The following is a 20,863-nucleotide window of genomic DNA, read 5'->3' on the forward strand; positions in this document are numbered from 1 at the left end:
TGTATTATATGAGAGACCTTGTTTGTCGTGCAACAAATCATACTTTGGAGAAACTGGCAGAGCCTTTAACATCAGGAAGAAAGAGCGTAGAAAAGAATGTGAAAAGGAAACATCAAAAGCATGCACTCGAGCCACCAGATGACAAGCAGAACAAGAGCAACTGAAGTCTGCCATATCAGAGGGAGAACCACCTCATGGATTGGGACAACGCACATGTCATCGGCACTGAGAGCATCCAACACCATCGTTGGATCAGAGAAGCCAAGGGGAAAGTTGGTACGCCCCGAGGGGGCGTACCAACTTTCCCACACCTGGGACGCATTCCTCAAGATGTCGGACTGCAGATGACGCTGTCAGCCGGCAACTACAAGCAGGAAGACAGAGCCAAAAACTGTTTAAATCAGCTGACCAGACACGTCAAAGCAACATCACGTGACAACCTCTGAGGAAGGCAATAGTTGTGGCCGAAACCGTCAGGTACGGAAATAAACACAGGTCTGGCTATGAGAATAACAAAATCGCATAATTTTTCGAAGACCTAATGAACCTTTGTATGTTAAAGGCAGTGAATCCGCCTTTGAAAATGTAATCGAATTACCAATAATTATTTGCTGATACAGTACTTTTTCAGCTAATTTTAGGGTAATATCATGCGTGGCGAAGTTGGTAGAGTGGCTGTACCAGCAATCGGAGTGTTGCTGGTTACTGGGGTTCAATTCCCACCTTCTACCTTCCTAGTCACGTCCGTTGTGTCCTTGGGCAAGACACTTCACCCTTTGCCTCTGATGGCTGCTGGTTAGCGCCTTGCATGGCAGCTCCCGCCATCAGTGTGTGAATGTGTGTGTGAATGGGTAAATGTGGAAATACTGTCAAAGCGCTTTGAGTACCTTGAAGGTAGAAAAGCGCTATACAAGTATAACCCATTTATCATCATATTTTTTACAATAAACTATGTCAGGAATGGTTAGAATATTGAATAATGCTGGTTGAAATGCTAGTGGACTATAGATGGAAGGATAAAAACAGTTGTACTGTGAAATGGTTTGAATATAAAAATACTTTAATTGTAGAAATTATTTCAATGTTGCAATGAAACTATACTGAAATGTACTATGACTGAAGAAATGATAAATGTTCGTCGTAACATTTGACATTAAACTTTATGACTCAAAAATGTAGAATCATCCAAAAAAAAAGATTTGTGCATTTGGTTCCTCCAGGATCAAACCCACATTAAATGAGTTAATGGCAGATGTTTAAGCCATTCAGCCAAACATCTCAGCTGTCAAAGGGATGTGTCAGCTAATTTTAGGAATAAATTAACATATTTTTTACAATAAAATATGTTACCTATTTGTATAGAACATTTACTTGCAAACAAGCTAACATTTACAGAAAAAAAAGTAGAAAACCATAACTTAAACTGGTATGGGAGATAAAGAAGTCCTTGTCAAAAGTATACCAACTTGTACTTGAGTTTGCAAATTAAACTAAATGACCTGATGCACCATCCATCTTTCATTGCTAAAATCGTGATATTACAAAAATACTCCGTTTTGAAACTTGGCATAAAATGTGTTACACCAGTCCAATTGCCTAAAAGTTATAATGTTTAAAGTAACTTATATAATATGGAAGAGCCTTTAAGGGACTATTTATTAAAATGTGAACGTGGCTGCCAATGTTTAATCTCCATGCAATTGGTCAAAATTATATAATTACCCAGAATGCATTTCTGTGAAAGTATTGCTTTTTTGCTGATTTCAGACGAGATAAATGTTTTTTTCCACAACAAATATATTTTCTGATAGTGTTGAAAATTTACTTGCATTCAGGTTCTTTTCAGGGAGCAAAAAAAAAAGTAACCGTATATTGCCTTGTCCAATATTTTGGAGCAATATGAATAACTGATAAACTATACATTTTGTTTAGTTCCCTCCAATGGGCTCACCACTCATGGGAGGGGCCATAGAGGTCGGGTGCATAAGCTAGCTCTAGGGACGTGGAACGTCACCTCGCTGGGGGGGGGAGGAGCCTGAGCTTGTGCGCGAGGTAGAGAAGTTCCGGCTGGATATAGGGGTAGGGGTCCTGACTGTTGTTTGTGCTTACGCACCAAACAGCAGTTAAGAGTACCCACCCTTTTTGGATGCACTCGAGGGAGTACTGGAAAGTGCTCCCCCAGGTGATTCCCTTGTCCTACTGGGGTACTTCAACGCTCATGTTGGCAACGACAGTGAAACTTGGAGAGGCGTGATTGGGAAGAATGGCCGCCCGGATCTGAACCCAAGTGGTGTTTTGTTATTGGACTTTTGTGCTTGTCACAGATTGTCCATAACAAACACCATGTTCAAGCATAAGGGTGTCCATATGTGCACTTGGCACCAGGACACCCTAGGCCGCAGTTTCATGATCGACTTTGTAGATGTGTCATCGGATTTGCGGCCTTATGTTTTGGACACTCGGGTGAAGAGAGGGGCGGAGCTTTCTACCGATCACTGGTGGTGAGTTGGCTGCGATGGTGGGGGAGGATGCCGGACAGACCTGGCAGGCCCAAACGCATTGTGAGGGTCTGCTGGGAACGTCTGGCAGAGTCTCCTGTCAGAGAGAGTTTCAATTCCCACCTCCGGAAGAACTTTGAACATGTCACGAGGGAGGTGCTGGACATTGAGTCCGAGTGGACCATGTTCCGCGCCTCTATTGTCGAGGCGGCTGATTGGAGCTGTGGCCGCAAGGTAGTTGGTGCCTGTCGTGGCGGTTCCTAGAACCCGTTGGTGGACACCGGCGGTGAGGGATGCCGTCCTATCGGGTTCTTTTGGCTCATAGGACTCCGGAGGCAGCGGACAGGTACCGACAGGCCAAGCGGTGTGCGGCTTCAGAAGTCGCAGAGGCAAAAATTTGGACATGGGAGGGGTTCAGCGAGGCCATGGAAAACGACTTCCAGACGGCTTCGAAGCGATTCTGGACCACCATACCTCAGGGTATCGGACTGTGCGGATGGTGTTCTGCTGACCTCGACTGCGGATGTTGTGGATCGGTGGAGGGAATACTTCGAAGACCTCCTCAATCCCACCGACACGTCTTCCTACGAGGAAGCAGTGCCTGGGGAATCTGTGGTGGGCTCTCCTATTTCTGGGGCTGAGGTCTCTGAGGTAGTTAAAAAGCTCCTCGGTGGCAAGGCCCCGGGGGTGGATGAGACCCGCCCGGAATTCCTTAAGGCTCTGGATGCTGTGGGGCTGTCTTGGTTGACAAGACTCTGCAGCATTGCGTGGACATCGGGGGCGGTACCTCTGGATTGGTAGACCGGGGTGGTGGTTCCTCTCTTTAAGAAGGGGAACCGGAGGGTGTGTTCCAACTATCGTGGGATCACACTCCTCAGCCTTCCCGGTAAGGTCTATTCAGGTGTACTGGAGAGGAGGCTACGCCGGATAGTCGAACCTCGGATTCAGGAGGAACAGCGTGGTTTTCGTCCTGGTCGTGGAACTGTGGACCAGCTCTCGGCAGGGTCATTGAGGGTGCATGGGAGTTTGCCCAACCAGTCTACATGTGCTTTGTGGACTTGGAGAAGGCTTTCGACCGTGTCCCTCAGGAGGTCCGGTGGGGAGTGCTCAGATAGTATGGGGTATTGGACTGTCTGATTGTGGCTGTCCGCTCCCTGTACGATCAGTGTCAGAGCTTGGTCCCCATTGCCGGCAGTAAGTCGGACACATTTCCAGTGAGGGTTGGACTCCGCCAAGGCTGCCCTTTGTCACCAATTCTGTTCATAACTTTTATGGACAGAATTTCTAGGCGCAGTCAAGGCGTTGAGGGGATCCGTTTTGGTGGCTGCAGGATTAGGTCTCTGTTTTTTGCAGATGATGTGGTCCTGATGGCTTCATCTGGCCAGGATCTTCAGCTCTCACTGGATCGGTTCGCAGCCGAGTGTGAAGCGACTGGGATGAGAATCAGCACCTCCAAGTCCGGGTCCATGGTTCTCGCCCGGAAAAGGGTGGAGTACCATCTCCGGGTTAGGGAGGAGACCGTGCCCCAAGTGGAGGAGTTCAAGTACCTAGGAGTCTTGTTCACGAGTGAGGGAAAAGTGGATTGTGAGATCGACAGGCGGATCGGTGCGGCATCTTCAGTAATGCGGACGCTGTATCGATCCGTTGTGGTGAAGAAGGAGCTGAGCCGGAAGGAAAACCTCTCAATTTACCGGTCAATCTACGTTCCCATCCTCACCTATGGTCATGAGCTTTGGGTTATGACCGAAAGGACAAGATCACGGGTACAGGCGGCCGAAATGAGTTTCCTCCGCCGGGTGGCGGGGCTCTCCCTTAGAGATAGGGTGAGAAGCTCTGCCATCGGGGGGGAGTTCAAAATAAAGCCGCTGCTCCTCCACATCGAGAGGAGCCAGATGAGGTGATTCGGGCATCTGGTCAGGATGCCACCCGAACGCCTCCCTAGCTTAGGCTGCTGCCCCCGCAACTCGACCTCGGATAAGCGGAAGAAGATGGATGGATGGATGGATAGTTTGAAAAACACACAGCTTTGTTTTTCTGACTAAGAATGAATGAATGAATGAATGAAATACGTTTATTTTGGTCAAATAATCAACCATCAACCATTTTGTGTGACCAGTTTAACAGTACAGATTAGACATATTAACAATCAGACACAGTTACACACAAAAAGAAAAGAAAAGAAAAAGAATGACAGAAAAAGGAATAGGCTGAAGCCAAAGCTTATATTTGCCTATCCTATACATTCACTGAACATTAGATTGCCTGGAACATCAACGTTAAAAAAAAAAATCAATGTGATGAAAGTAATTGTTACTATATTTTATAATTTTCAATTATTTCACCTTTCAAGGTTTTCTAAAACCTTAACAATGAACTACATGTCTTCAGCTCATCACTGAGCTTGTTCCACCATTTAACTCCTAAAACTGAAATACATTTCTATTTTATATTTGTTCTTACTTTACCTATTTCAAAAATCAATATCCCCGTAAATTATAGTTTTCTCCTCTTAATTGAAATAACCTAAGAATACAAGCTGGAAGGCTGTTGTTCTTTACTCGAAACATAATTTCCATTGTTGTTAAAAACACAATATCTGAAAATTTTAACACAATAGAACTTATAAATAATGGATTGGTATGTTCAGAGTAGCACACTTTGTGTATTATTCTAATGACCCTTTTTTGAAGTTTAATTATTGGGTCTATGTTTGTTCTATAAACATTTCCCCAAATTTCAACACAATATGTTAAATATGGAAAAATAAAATAATAATATAACATATGCAGACATTTCTTATTCAGCATGTGTCTTATGTTATACAGAATAGCAATGGATTTGGATATTTTTCCCTTTATATATTCAATATGCGGTTTCCAACATAATTCATGATCAAATATAATTCCCAAGAATTTAGTTTCATATCCTCTGTCAATTTCCACTTGATTCAATTTTAATTTTGCTTCACAATTTGTCCTTGCACCACTAAACACCATAAATTTAGTTTTCTTATCATTTAATTTTAAGACCAACATTTTAATGGCGGAATGGTTTAAATTGGTTAAAAGACGTGGGAGAAAAAGCAGAAAGAAAAAATTGGGCAAAATGCTGGAAAATTACGAATTGTTAATTTTTTGAAAGGTTTGATGAAAGCGCACGTCTTGGAAACGCGGAACATTTTGAAGTTCGAACGGAAGCAGTCCAATGAACGATGTGGGAGTTACGCGCGACCGAACAACAGAGAGGAAGAGGAATAAGAAAAATAACAAAAGTTTATACAATTCCAGTAGGAATTGCGTGTGAATGCCCCAATCATTGCTGAAGCTGAATTTATAAGCTGAATGACAGCAGAATTAATTTAGAAAAAATGTTTGATATACAGTAGGAATGCTTTGAAAATTAAAGAGCTGAAGCTCAACTGAAATGCTAGTGGAATGTAAAATGAATGGTAGAAACGGTTTAACTGTGAAATGGCCTAACCCAAGTGTGTCAAAGAGCTTCACAAACCCCAACATCCCCTAACACAAACCAACATCTAGGCAGGAAAAACTCCAAAAGCCTGTAATAGGAAAAATAATAATGGTCCGCAAATGTGACGACCGGCCTCCTAACTGACCAGCTGTAATGGAGGCCAAATGGATTCAATTATTGAATTGTTACATTTTTGTTAATGTGAGAGTCCAGTCCATTGGAAGACAGCAGAGGGGGATAGGGGGATCTTTGTGCATGGAGACAAGTCGACAATGCAGAGACGTCACCAACTGATGTAAGGAAGAGTGGTCCACCCCAGATAAAGACTTGGGACAACGAGCGCCCCTTCCAGACTGGTACATCTCCAGAGATTATCCATGGCCACGTGGTATCCTCTCTCCAGGACAGTGCAGAAAATAAAAGAAGCTGGTCAACTGGTCTATGCTAAGCTAGAGTATATCAATGAGTTTTAAGGTGAGATTTAAATGCTTCTACTGAGGTGGCATCTCTAGCATTTGCCACACCAGGTTCGAGCCCCGCCTCTGCCATCCAAGTCACTGTCGTGTCCTTGGGCAAGACACCTACAGCCTCTACAACCACCACCAAAACATTCCTACACATTCATACACCATGTGTGAGCGGCACAGAAAGCAAGGTTCCTGTGCCGCTCACACATGGTGTATGAATGTGTAGGAATGTTTTGGTGGTGGTTGTAGAGGCTGTAGGCACAAATTGGTAGCCACACTTCCGTCAGTCTACCCCAGGGCAGCTGTGGCTACAAATGTAGCTTACCACCACCAAGTGTGAATGTGGAGTGAATGAATGATGGGTTTTCACTTCTTTGTGAGCGCTTTGAGTGTCTAGTGTATAGAAAATTGCTATATAAATCTACTTCATTATTATTATTATTATAACAGAGCCCGAATACAAAAGGCTGTAAAACCTGCAGACTGTTTTGGGGCTCAGTACGAGACATACAGCACAATAAAGATGGTGCAAAGTTAAGTATTTTGCACGTAAGTAACACAACCTTAAACTCGCACCTGCAGGTGGGCCAGTATATGCTTAATATATATGATCAAACTTTCTTGTCCTCGTCAAGTTTAACAGCCGCATGTTGCATTAATTGCAATTCTTTATAGTTGGACATAGGACATGGCATTGGTTTGATCCCCGGCTTCCGCCGTCCTAATCACATTCATTGTGTCCTTGAGCACGACACATCACCCTTGCTCCTGCTGGATCATGGTTAGGCCTTACATGGCAGCTCCCGCCATCAGTGTGTTTGAGTTTGAGTTTGAGTTTGAGTTTATTTCGAACATTCAAGCATACAACATGATACATCACAATTTCCAGTTTCTCTTTTCAACATGTTCGAAAAGGAGTAGGAAGGAGCAGAGCTTATTTAATCCTACCCCTTTTCTTTACATAACAGTTGCTAAAACTTTTTGTTCACTTCCTGTTCACAATTTATTCACAATAAACTCCATAAGTAATCACAATAAAAATAAATAAATAAATAATGTGAATGTGGAAATAGTGTTAAAGCGCTTTGAGTACCTTGACGGTAGAAAGGCGCTATATAACTTTAACCCAATGTTGCCTCTTCAAAATTAGAGAGTTAAATTTTTCTGCATTTGCTGAAATGCAAACATTCATATCTACATTTGAAGAACCCAGTTGGAACTGGGATGTCGTGTCTTTATCTCCTTTCTAATGGGCTCAAATTTATTTGTAACAAATTGCACAAAGTCATCAGCTGAGTGGGTGGAGCTACTAGGAGAAGACCTTTGTTGGGTTAGCGATGCTACTGTGTTAAACAATTTTTTAATTTATTTTTTATAATTTAGATACTTTTTTGAGGTGGATGAGTTTGGTGTTATATTTGGTTTTAGTTTTAATGCAAAAGCGTGTTTATAAGTTATTGAATTATAACTCTGAAATACCTATAAATGAGTTTTACGCCATGTGCGTTCCAGCTTTCTACATGATTGTTTAAGAGGTCCTTTTTCTTACATGAACCAGGAGGTACGCCTTGCCTTTTATAGTTTTGACGGTGCTGTAGTATCCGTGGCGTTGCGCAAGACATCATTAAAGGTAATCGATTGACCCCACATCATTTGGGAATGGTGCCATTACAAAGGCCAGTAGGCAGTAGCCATTACATTGATGCTGCTACTACTATGACTCGTAGTAGCAGCATCAATGTAATGGCTGTTAAAGCATTGGTTATTAACAGAACATTGACAAACATTGGGTCAGAACTTTCAAATTTCATGATGTAGTGATCGGACATTACTTTGGTGTACCAAAACTTTAGAGCCTGTAACCGCTGGACTACGACTGGATCGATCGTAATACCATTGCGAAGCGTAGGTTACTATATTATTTCTGCAACATCCCGTTCTCATTTGCGGATGTTTTCAACAAATCCGTGAAGGATTCAGGGATCGCTCGCCAGTACTCAAATGGCAGAACAAAGGCAACTCAAATAGTGTTATTTATTTTTTTAAGTAAGCAGCAAGTACAGTACAGTTGTGATTTAGGGCTATATAAATAAACATTGATTGATTGTTTGATATATAAGAAATACTTGAATTTCAGTGAATTCTCGCTATAAATATACTCCTCCCCCCTTAACCCCGCCCACCCCGACCCATAGGGCGCACCAGATTATAAGGTACACTGCCGATGAATGGTCTATGTTAAAGGAGTCATATTATTATTATTCTTTTCTAAATTGAAAACACTTCCTTGTGGTTTACATAACATGTAATGGTGGTACTTAGGTCAAATTGTTGCATAGATAATGTTTTACAGATCATCTTCAAGACGCTTTCTGACAGTCGCTTCCGGATGCGCCGTTTTGTGGGCAGTCTCACCTTCGGCAACGCCTTCTGCCCGTCATCTTTGTTGCAGCGGTGTAGTGTGCGAGTACGGTAGTGAAAGAAGTGTCAAAAGATGGAGCTAAATGTTTTAATGACATTCAGACTTTACTTAAATCAATACCGGAGCAGCATCTCCTAATCCGGAAACAATCACACCGGAAATGTGTACCGTGAAAAACCGTCCGACCGGAACTCTAATAATTAAAGTTCCTTGGGTGAATAATGTAAACTCACTACACCAGTATGTTTTAGCGCTTTCATGGCAAGTTTACTGACAGATATTAGTAAGAACTTTACACTACTTTATATTAGAAATGGCACTAAAACATTTACTACTAAAACATTTTGATAGATTTTTGAGCGCTGTGTGTAATGTTCTATATTTTCAATGGAACATTTAAAATGTTGGTATTGTTTACTTGAGACTTATCTCTTCTGTTTGACTGCCATCTACTGGTCGCACTTATCATTACACCATGTACCAAATAAAATAGTGTAGCGTCCCGGAAGAGTTGGTACTGCAGGGAATTCTCTGTATTTGTTCTGTTGTGTTTATGTTGTGTGCGGTGCAAATATTCTCCCGAAATGTGTTTGTCATTGTTGTTGAATGTGGTTTCACAATATGGCAAATGTTTATGACAGTGTTGGCGTTGTTTATATGACCACCCTGAGTGTGAAATGTATGGCTGTTGACTAAGAATGCCCTTCCATTCACTTGAACAAGGGATGTTTAAAATCAACATCATCATCAAAATTGGCTATTGTTGTGCTCGTAGCGTGAAAGATAAACAACTTGACGTATAGTTGACACACAAAAACGTGTGCGTCGTTTATTTATCAAAGCACAAGCAAGAATGAACGCTTTCATCACAAACACTCAAATATCGCGGGAACAACAAACCCCCACCTTTGTGAGAATCTACTGACGGCCACTTAAAAGGGCCGCGCCGAATTACTCGCTCTTAACTGCACACAAAGAACAACATTGTCATGTACACAATAGAACAGTACGGTGAATGATGATGTCAAAGTCAAATAACAGGTGTGGTGAATTATGTCCTTAAATCAACCGCTACACACGTCCCCCCAGAATTCGCCATCACAAAGGAAAACAAACTGTCAATGGACAGGGGCACGGACGGGCCGACCAGACCGGGTGCGCCGGACTGGTACAAACGCCGGGGCGTCAGTAGGGGGGACCGGAAGGGTACCTGTACTGTCTAAGGTCCCGGGGGCCTGCGTAGAAGGATGCATAACATTATCGTGGGGCCTAGGTAGAGCGGGCGGATGACCCCGGCGCGGGGGTACGGCCGTGGTAACCGGCTGACTAAGATCCAAGTGGGCCGCTTTCAGCCGGTCCACCGTGATCTTTTCAGACCGACCCTTGATGTCCAACAGAAAATGCTTATCTCCGCTCTCTAGGACGCGAAATGGCCCATCGTAAGGAGGCTGCAGGGGACCGCGGTGGGCGTCGTGGCGGACAAAAACAAACGCTGCTCCCCTCAAGAAGTGGGGATGGGGGAAAAACTCTTGGCAGCATCGAGGAGAGCAGCTCGCTGCTTACCGGCGGACCAAGGTGCCGTCGTGCTAGGAATAAAGTCACCTGGCACCCGCAGGGGCTGGCCATACACCAACTCTGCCGAGGAAGATTGCAAGTCTTCCTTGGGGGCAGTCCGAAGCCCCAACATCACCCAAGGGAGCTTGTAGACCCAAGCGCTGTCCTTCAGGGACGCCCTAAGCGCTGCCTTCATGGACCTGTGAAATCGCTCACACATACCATTGGCCTGCGGGTGATACGCCGTCGTGTGGTGGAGTTTCACTCCCAAGCTCTCGGCCACAGCGGCCCAGAGCTCAGAAGTGAACTGAGAGCCCCGGTCGGATGATATGTCCGATGGGGTACCGAAACGGGCAACCCACGTACCAATGAACGCGCGCGCCACCTCCGGAGGTGGCGGACGTCAGAGGTACTGCCTCCAGCCAGCGGGTGGTCCTGTCGACTATCGTGAGGAGGTATGTGCAGCCGCGTGAGGATGGGAGAGGCCCGACCAGGTCCACATTGACATGGTCAAAACGGCGCTCCGGAACCGTAAACGGTGCCAGTGGGGCCCGCGTGTGGCAGTGCACTTTTGAGCGCTGGCATGCCACACATGTGGAAGCCCAGTCCCTAACGTCTTTCTTCAGGCCACGGCAGACAAATTTTGCAGCAACCCGCCGCTGGGAAGGTTTCCTCCCAGGGTAGGAAAGGCTGTGGATGGAGTCGAACATGCGCCGCCTCCAAATGGCGGGCACAAGGGGCCGTGGCCGACCGGTAGCGACGTCACAAAGGAGCGTAACCCCTGTGTCCTCAAATGGGACCTCAGACAACCGTAACCCTGTGGCTGCAGCCTTCAGAGCTTGGATGTCCGGGTCGTCGGCCTGGTCAACTGCCATTTGTGCAAAATCGAGCCCCACATGGACAGCGCTCGCGACGGCTCGGGAAAGGCAATCAGCAACGACATTGCTCTTACCAGCAAGGTGCTGGATGTCCGTCGTGAACTCTGAGACGTAGGAGAGGTGCCTCTGTTGCCGAGCCGACCACGGTTCAGCCGTCTTGGCCATCGCGAAAGTGAGGGGTTTGTGGTCAACAAAAGCTGTGAAAGGTCGGCCTTCAAGCAACGAACGGAAATGGCGTATGGCCAGATAGAGGCCAAGGAGCTCACGGTCAAATGTGCTATATTTCCGCTCGCAGGGGCGCAACTGCCTGCTAAAGAAAGCCAAAGGTTGCCAAGTGCCACCCGCCCACTGCTCATGCACTGCACTTACAGCATAATCTGACGCGTCCGTGGTGATTGCAATAGGAGCATCTGGTAATGGGTGTGCCAGCAGGGTAGCGTTAGCGAGAGCAGACTTGACCCCCAAAAAAGCACTGTGCCGCGCGTCAGACCAGTCTACCATGTGCTTGGGAGCAGCTCCTTTAAGAGCATCATACAGCGGCCGCATGAGGTCAGCTGCCCGGGGAATGAAACGATGGTAAAAATTTACCATGCCAAGGAACTCCTGCAGAGCCTTAATCATGAGTGGGCGGGGGAAGTTTGCGATGGCAGCGACCTTCGCTGGGAGGGGAACTGCCCCGCACTCCGTGACACGATGTCCGAGGAAGTCGATAACAGACAACCCGAACTGGCACTTAGCTGGGTTGACAATGAGCCCGTGTTGGCTAAGGCGCTGAAAAAGGGACCTGAGGTGGGTCACATGCTCGGCCTGAGAGGTGCTCACGACCAGGATATCGTCCAAATAGACAAACAGAAACGGCAAATCACGTAAAACAGAGTCCATCAACCGCTGGAAAGTCTGTGCGGCACTCTTAAGGCCAAAAGGCATACATAAAAATTCAAACAGTCCAAATGGGGTGATGACCGCTGTCTTCGGGATATCAGAGGGGTGGACCGGCACCTGATGATAGCCCCGGATGAGATCTACCTTAGAAAACACAGTTTTCCCAGCGAGGTTGGCGGAAAAATCTTGTATGTGGGGGACCGGATAACGGTACGGGGTAGTCGCGTCGTTGAGTCTGCGGTAATCACCGCATGGCCGCCAACCACCTCCGGGCTTCTCCACCATGTGGAGGGGCGACGCCCACGGGCTGTCTGAGCGGCGAATGATCCCGAGGCGTTCCATGGTCTCGAATTCAGCTCTAGCGATGGAGAGCTTAGCAGGGTCCAGGCGCCGGGCTCGTGCGTGCACCGGGGGGCCCGTGGTGGCAATGTGGTGTTCCACACCATGCTTGGCGGTAGATGACGAGAACGTGGGCTGCGCCAGGGTGGGGAACTCAGCGAGGAGGCGCAGAAAAACGTCTGCGGCGGGTAGCATGCTGGAAAGCCTGATGGAGTTCGTCGCGCTGAGACTGCACTTGTACGAGCAGAACGTAATCGCATCCACCAAACGCCTGTTTTTTACATCCACAAGGAGGCCGAAAGCACAGAAAAAATCTGCACCAATGAGCGGCACCGTCACTTTAGCAGTCACAAAGTTCCAACTGAATTGCTGTCCACCAAAACACAGTTCCACGTACCGTATTCCATAAGTGCGGATAGGGCTGCCATTGGCCGCTTCCATGGGCGGGCCATGTGACTCAGACAGCATGTCCAACCTTGATGCTGGCAGGACGCTCCTCTGCGCGCCGGTGTCATACAGGAACCGTCGTCCAGAGAGGGAGTCCTGGATGAAGAGCAGCCTGCCAGTACTGCCGACGCTCATGGCCACTGCTGAGCGCCGGCCCCGGCGTTTCCTGGCGGTGGTCCACGAAAACTGCACGGGGGACGGCACCGCCTAGCTTTGGTCCCGAACTTTGCGTGGAAAAAACATAGTCCAGAATCCGGTTGCCGCCTGGGGGGCGCAGCAGCAGCAGCAGCGAGAGTGGAAAAATCTGCCACGGGTCTTTCTGTCTCAGCCGGAAGGAATGCAGCCACATAGGCCGGTTGGGAAGCTAAAAAAAACTTATCAGCTTCAGCAGCTAGTTCGCGGCAGTCCAAAATGGTGGTGTTGGCTAAAGCAGCCCGCACCTGAGTCGGCAGGAGTCTCAGGAAATACTGCACGAAGAAGAATCCAGGTCTGTGCTCACCTAAGAGTCCTAGCATGTTGTTTATTAGTTCAGAGGGCTTGCAATCGCCAAGCCCCTGCAACGAAAAAAGGCGGTTAGCTCGCTCCGCGTCGGAAAGATGAAATGTCTGTAAGAGGTGAGCCTTCAACGTGAGGTACTTGTTCCTCTCCGGTGGGTGCGTAATGGCGTTAACCACTTTGGTCGCCGTCGCGCTGCAGAGGGAGGACACGACATAATAAAACTTAGTGTCGTCCTCGGTGATACCACGCAGGGCAAACTGTGCCTCTGCCTGGGCAAACCATGCGGTCGCGGAAGTTTCCCAGAACTCAGGCGGCTTTAGAGAAACCGCATTCGCCGTCATGGTCGATAAGAATCACTGAATCTGTTCAGTGAAGCGTCGGGGTCACCAGTGTTGTGCTCGTAGCGTGAAAGATAAACAACTTGACGTATAGTTGACACACAAAAACGTGTGCGTCGTTTATTTATCAAAGCACAAGCAAGAATGAACGCTTTCATCACAAACACTCAAATATCGCGGGAACAACAAACCCCCACCTTTGTGAGAATCTACTGACGGCCACTTAAAGGGGCCGCGCCGAATTACTCGCTCTTAACTGCACACAAAGAACAACATTGTCATGTACACAATAGAACAGTACGGTGAATGATGATGACAAAGTCAAATAACAGGTGTGGTGAATTATGTCCTTAAATCAACCGCTACACTATAAGCATTCAGCATGACAGCGTTTCTTGACATCTTCAGCTTAAGACAATGTTCTTCCTGTCCAATGCTACAAAAGCGATGAGGTGGGTAAGTTCAACAAAACGTATTCCTTACATTAGGTGCACTAGGTTATAAGGCGTGCTATCAAGTTTTGAGGAAAAAAAAGAATTTAAAGTGCGCCATATAGCCCGGAAAATACGTACCTCATGGACGTGACAGCCACATGTAGCTTTCCCATCAGACTAAAAACAGTGCTAAGAAGGCCCATGGCTCCTTACTCCAAGGTCACATTTGGAGTTTGATCCCTGAAGAAAGATAAATCTGGCTCGCTGCTGCCACACTGAGGCAGATTGACAACCAGGGCAAATATGGCAGAAAAGTCAAGCTGCTATGACTTTGATTTGTGATCAGATACACTGGCATTGATTGGCTTAGCCTGTAAAAAAATATTGTCATTCCATGGACTTTCATGAGAATTGTCATTATTACCCTATCCGTTTCAGGTTGTCCTCCATCTTGCAAAAACTGCAGTGTGTGAAGGAGTCAAATCTTTGAATTGTATTTTTAACAACTGTGGTCAACTGCAAATCTGAACTTTTTATTTTGTTTTGTTATTTTACTCTAAATACAAGAAAACAACAAATTATTTATTCAGTCATTTTTAAAAGCACTTTAGGGTCAATGGGCGAGAGCTTATCTCATCTCAGGAGAGGTGTGCCCTTGAAAGCAAATTAGTCGCTGTTCCAGGTTCAGAGCCAGGGTGGACCACTCCTCTATGCATCAGTTGGTAACGTCTCTGCGCTGGCCTCATTCAAGACGATCCCCCTGCTGACCATCCTATGAACTGGATTCTCACATTATGAACCGTACAGACTCAGCATCCATTGCACCTGTCACCCGGAGGGTCCATCCAAAGGTTTCTCGTTGTTTCTATTGGGTTGAGTTGTACTTGCCCATATGTGGGTTCAGAGCCGAAGATGTTGTTGTAGTTGTGAAGCCCTTTGAGGCACTTGTGATTTAGGGCCATATAAATACATTTTGATTGATAGGAACCCTTCAATTAAAGGCCTACTGAAACCCACTACTACCGACCACGCAGTCTGATAGTTTACATATCAATGATGAAATCTTAACATTGCAACACATGCCAATACGGCCGGGTTAACTTATAAAGTGCAATTTTAAATTTCCCGCTAAACTTCCGGTTGAAAACTCCTTTGGATGATGACGTATGCACGTGACGTAGCCAGTGAAACAAAGGTATGGCTCCCCCATTGAAGCCAATACAAAATAGCTCTGTTTTCATCTCATTATTCCACAGTATTCTGGACATCTGTGTTGGTGGATCTGTTGCAATTTGTTCATTGCATTATGGAGAAAGAAGCTGAGCAAGCAAAGAAGAAAGTTGTCTGTGCGAAGCGGAGTATTTTGCGAGGGAAGTCAGCAACACAACACAGCCGGTGTTTCATTGTTTACATTCCCGAAAGATGCAGTCAAGATCGAAGAACTCGGACAACAGAGACTCTAACCAGGAGGACTTTGACTTCGATACACAGGCGCCTGTAGAGAACTGGGACAACACAGTGAGTATGCAGCTGCGCTTCCAAACATTTGATCGCTTGCCCGTACGTGCGTGTCACGTACGTAACTTTGGTTAAATATATAAGCTTTATGAACCTTGGGTTAGGTGAACGGTCCTTTGGGCTGAGTGATTGTGTGTGTTGTGCAGGTGTTTGAATTGTATTGGCGGGTTATATGGACAGGAGCTAGAAGCTAGGAGCTAGGAGCTAGCATAACAAACACCTATGTGTTTTTATGCGGAATTAATTTGTGGCATATTAAATATAAACCTGGTTGTGTTGTGGCTAATAGAGTATATATATGTCTTGTGTTTATTTACTGTTGTAGTCATTCCCAGCTGAATATCAGGTCCCACCCGCGCGCTTCCAAACATTTGATCGCTTGCCCGTATGTGCGTGTCACGTACGTAACTTTGGTTAAATATATACGCTTTATGAACCTTGGGTTAGGTGAACGGTCCTTTGGGCTGAGTGATTGTGTGTGTTGTGCAGGTGTTTGAATTGTATTGGCGGGTTATATGGACGGGAGCTAGGAGCTAGGAGCTAGCATAACAAACACCTAGGTGTTTTTATGCGGGATTCATTTGTGGCATATTAAATATAAGCCTGGTTGTGTTGTGGCTAATAGAGTATATATATGTCTTGTGTTTATTTACTGTTGTAGTCATTCCCAGCTGAATATCAGGTCACCACCGGCTCTCACAGCATCTTCCCTATCTGAATCGCTTCCACTCCCCACTAGTCCTTCACTTGCACTTTCCTCATCCACAAATCTTTCATCCTCGCTCAAATTAATGGGGAAATCGTCGCTTTCTCGGTCCGAATCGCTCTCACTTCTGGCCGCCATCACTGTAAACAATAGGGAACTTTGCGAAAATGTTCAACTGACTACGTCACGCTACTTCCGGTAGGGGCAAGGCTTTTTTTTGTCAGATACCAAAAGTTGCGATCTTTATCGTCGTTGTTCTCTACTAAATCCTTTCAGCAAAAATATGGCAATATCGCAAAATGATCAAGTATGACACATAGAATAGATCTGCTATCCCCGTTTAAATAAAAACATTTCATTTCAGTAGGCCTTTAAACTTGTATAAATGTTTCACAAAAGGCAAGTTTCATGTAACAAAATCGACATTAAACAACAATTTGTATCAATTTGTAGCGGCTCCAGCACCCCCCGCGACCCCAAAAGGGATAAGCGGTAGAAAATGGATGCATGGATATTCACTAAACTCTGTACAAAACGAAGATTGATGCTCGTAGGCCAGTTTGCTGCTGCACAATCTATGTGTGTGTGTGTGTGTGTGTGTGTGTGTGTGTGTGTGTGTGTGTGTGTGTGTGTGTGTGTGTGTGTGTGTGTGTGTGTGTGTGTGTGTGTGTACGGGCGTGCGTGTATGTGTGTGTGTGTGCCGACTAACAATGGAAGCCTGAAATCTCAAACTTTAATTTCAAAACAAATGACGTAGTCAATGTTTTGTGGAACCTGATTGCCAGGAGATGGTTGCACATATATCACCTGTAAGACTTCCTGTTTCACAAAATAGTTTTGCATTTGTGTTTCAAATATACAGTACTAGTTGCAGCCCGCTACAAATATATGAATATGAAACACTGGTGCTATTAAAAAAAACCATAGCACATCGTAATAAAACACAAGAAAGTGAACAGTAAAAATATAAAAGGCCGATCAGATCCAGTCATGTTAAAAACATTTAAAAAATTAAAAAGAAAGTAGTGTAAAAAGGCCGCGTAATAATAAAATACTGTACATCAGATTTTCCCACAATTGTTCTACAGCCAAAAGACCTAATATTATTTTCTGTTTGTGTTTCTTTTTAGCTACTGAAGGCTTTAATGCCAACGGAAAACAGCCATGGTCTGTGTGGCCTCTACTTTCAAGATGGACTCCGGCATGTGGACTATGTCCTCACCTATGCTGTGAAAAAGTCCTCTGGGGGACGTTCCATTCGACAGACAACACATTTGTTCACTGAAAATGTTGTTGCCCGCAGCCTGCGACGTAGCCATCATCCTCAGAAACCTGTTGAAAAAAACTCATTACCTTCATCAATGCCAGCACTCTCCCATGCGGAGGTACACTGCCCAGGAGAGACCTTCAGTGCCCAGGAGGATCAGAAGGCTATCAGGAGGGAAGAGTTTGAGGGCAAACTCAGAGATATGGGCCTTCAGCTGGAGATTGACGAGGATGTAAGTTGTACATGACACTTACCCTAACCCTTATTTTTATGACTAAAACATTTTCACTTCTGATAAGATACCTATATTGTAGCCTTGAGTATTGGCCAATACCAATATTATTCCAATACAATATCAGAACAAATTATACTTTTATTACTTAATGTAATTTCTGGACTATACCCAGCAACTTCTTTTCATATTTTGAACCCTGCGCTTTAAACAAGCTGCGGCTGGTTTATTGATTTTTCTGGGTTCATGAGCTTCACATGCCGCCAATGAATTCAGCCTTGTTACATCAGACCAATTGCTTAATGGGTCAGGGTGGACCAATGAAGTTGTTCACATTCAATCAAACACGCTCACACAACCATTCAGTCAGTCATTTAGCACGTTATGCACTCACCTTCATCATGGTAAAGACACAACAAAATTCATACGACGCAACTAGTTAATCGACCCGGCCATCAAAAAAGGAAACAGTCGCCGCACAGAACGGAAATCTACTAACACTAACAGACCCAGATAGGCCAGATTGCTGCATGCTAAAGAAGATGGCGCAAGCCTAAAAGCAACTCACCTTGGGACATAAATAAAAGCGAAAACAAGGCTGACAAAATGCTGGTGGAAGCAAACCTGAATCCAGGTAATCCATATGTAGCAGGAGTCCTGCTACATATGATACTGCCCATCATATGATTGTTCATGTTTTTCAATCAGTACAGATTGGTGTCCTATCACATTGCAATGTGAATTACAAACTCAAAAGCCATTCAGCTGCTGACGCAAAAGGTTAGCAGCTATATATAAAGCCTCTTTTACGGCTAAGTCCAAATCATGCCGATGTGCTACTTTGCTGGAAAAATAGTTCCTCCGTGCTTACTCTCACAATACCAATGTCGCTACAGCTTGGTTATTAGGATACGGAACGTAAAATGATTATTGTTGGTGGTTTTTGAATGCATTTTTAAAATGATTTAGAGGTATTACATTGCATTGCAAGCCACCTAGCACTAGCCGATTTTTACATGTTCGACTGCATCATTGGGATTGTGAACGATAGGCAAAATAAAAATAAAAGTGCAGTTTCCCTTTAAGGTATAAATATACATTAAAACAGGCCAAATCAATGCTAAAAAAAGGCCACATTTTTTTCTAACGCATCATGACACTAAAGTCTCACTCTTGTCATTTCGAACACTTGGAATCCCAGCAATGATCACATATCTAGTGTTCCATACATATGTGGCTATGGTGTTAGTTTATTCTACAATATGATACATTCCATATTTACAGTTTCTCATAACAGCATGTATAAAACGGAGTAGGAAGAAGCAGAGCTTATTTTATCAAACCCCTTTTCGTATCATAGAAATTTCTAACACATTTGTTTGTACTCTTTCTGTAACTCAGTGAATGTATAAATAAATGAGTAAATAAATAAATAAACAAATAAGTTAGAAAATACTTATTAAATACATAATTATAACTAAAGTTGTATTTTCAATTCTTTTTTATACTGTGTGTTTATATTATTTTCATATTGTATATTGGCCTTTTATCTTGTAATCTTCTTGTGTAATTTATGATATTTTAACTGTGTTGTGAAACACTTTGTGAGGTTTTGTCTGTGAAAGGTGCTATACAAAAACATGTTACTTGCTTCTCATAAATAAATAGATAAGTAATTTATGATTTACCATATGAGATGAATAAGATTATCTAATTTTTTATAAGGTTCAAGACGTTTATTCGGATTCTTCTTTGTACTTTGTGAACATCTTGCATTTGAACCATTTTTTTCAACTGCATCATATTAGTACATAGTTTGACTCCATTCCATTATCTAATTCCACATACAATATGCTAAAGGTCTTAAGGGTTGTACGTACATACAAATGTTTTAGATTAGATTATTCTGTAAGGGGGCAGCACAGTGGGAAAAGGGGTTAGATCCTGGGCTCGGGATCTTTGTGTGATTGCTGATTGGCAACACTAAATTGGCCCTAGTGAATAAATGTGAGTGTGAATGTTGTCTGTCTATCTGTGTAGGCCCTGTGTTGAGATGGTGCATTGTCCAAGGTGTACCCCGCCTGCCGCCCGTGTGCAGCTGGGATAGGCTCAAGCACCCCCCGCGACCCCGTAAGGGACAAGCGGTAGAAATGTAACAACAAGAGTTTACAACTTTTAGTCGTAACAGAACATCTACTGTCAACAACTTGTGATCTGATTGGCTATCGCAGCTGTCTCTAAACTCTATGTGTTCTCAAATCCATCCGCTAACGGCCCCGATGAGTATCCAATTGCAGGATGCGTAAATGTCACGTTCAACGTGAGGCCATTTAGAAGGCCTTACTGACAACAACTTGTGATCCGATTGGCTGTCGCAACTGTCAATCACTGTATGTCCCCGGTCGCTTACAGTGCACGGACGCCCGCATTGTTGATTCTGAAGGCATCTGACAGATTTCGTACAGCATGGCAACATAAGCTAGCTGACTTCTGATTGGATACAAACTAAAACTAAAAACAGCACTGGAACGAGCATAACATGACACAAAGAGCATATAAATATTTTCAGATATTTGCGGAAAGCAAATAAAAAAACAATTTCATCTTTAATTATGATCATGATTTCTGGTTATGTTAGGCCAGCAGAGAAGGCCTTGCTGGCCCTGACGTTCAAAAGTTTGGGGTCACCCAAACAATTTTGTGGAATAGCCTTCATTTCTAAGAACAAGAATAGACTGTCGAGTTTCAGATGAAAGTTCTCTTTTTCTGGCCATTTTGAGCGTTTAATTGACCCCACAAATGTGATGCTCCAGGAACTCAATCTGCTCAAAGGAAGGTCAGTTTTGTAGCTTCTGTAACGAGCTAAACTGTTTTCAGATGTGTGAACATGATTGCACAAGGGTTTTCTAATA

General features: G+C 44.5%; 1 protein-coding gene across 6 annotated transcripts in view; it reads left to right on the top strand.

The window, feature by feature from the left end:
- The window catches only part of LOC133630688 (anoctamin-1-like), a 242,799-nt gene that overhangs the window by 51,373 nt on the left and 170,563 nt on the right, over window positions 1-20,863 (top strand). For all 6 annotated transcript variants that reach the window (XM_062022331.1, XM_062022333.1, XM_062022332.1 and 3 more), the window contains exon 3: window positions 17,583-17,951. In XM_062022331.1, the coding sequence (XP_061878315.1) occupies window positions 17,583-17,951 (369 nt within the window). The remainder of the gene's footprint in view (window positions 1-17,582; window positions 17,952-20,863) is intronic.

Source organism: Entelurus aequoreus, linkage group LG16 (assembly GCF_033978785.1).
Source record: "Entelurus aequoreus isolate RoL-2023_Sb linkage group LG16, RoL_Eaeq_v1.1, whole genome shotgun sequence".
Classification (NCBI taxonomy): domain Eukaryota; kingdom Metazoa; phylum Chordata; class Actinopteri; order Syngnathiformes; family Syngnathidae; genus Entelurus; species Entelurus aequoreus.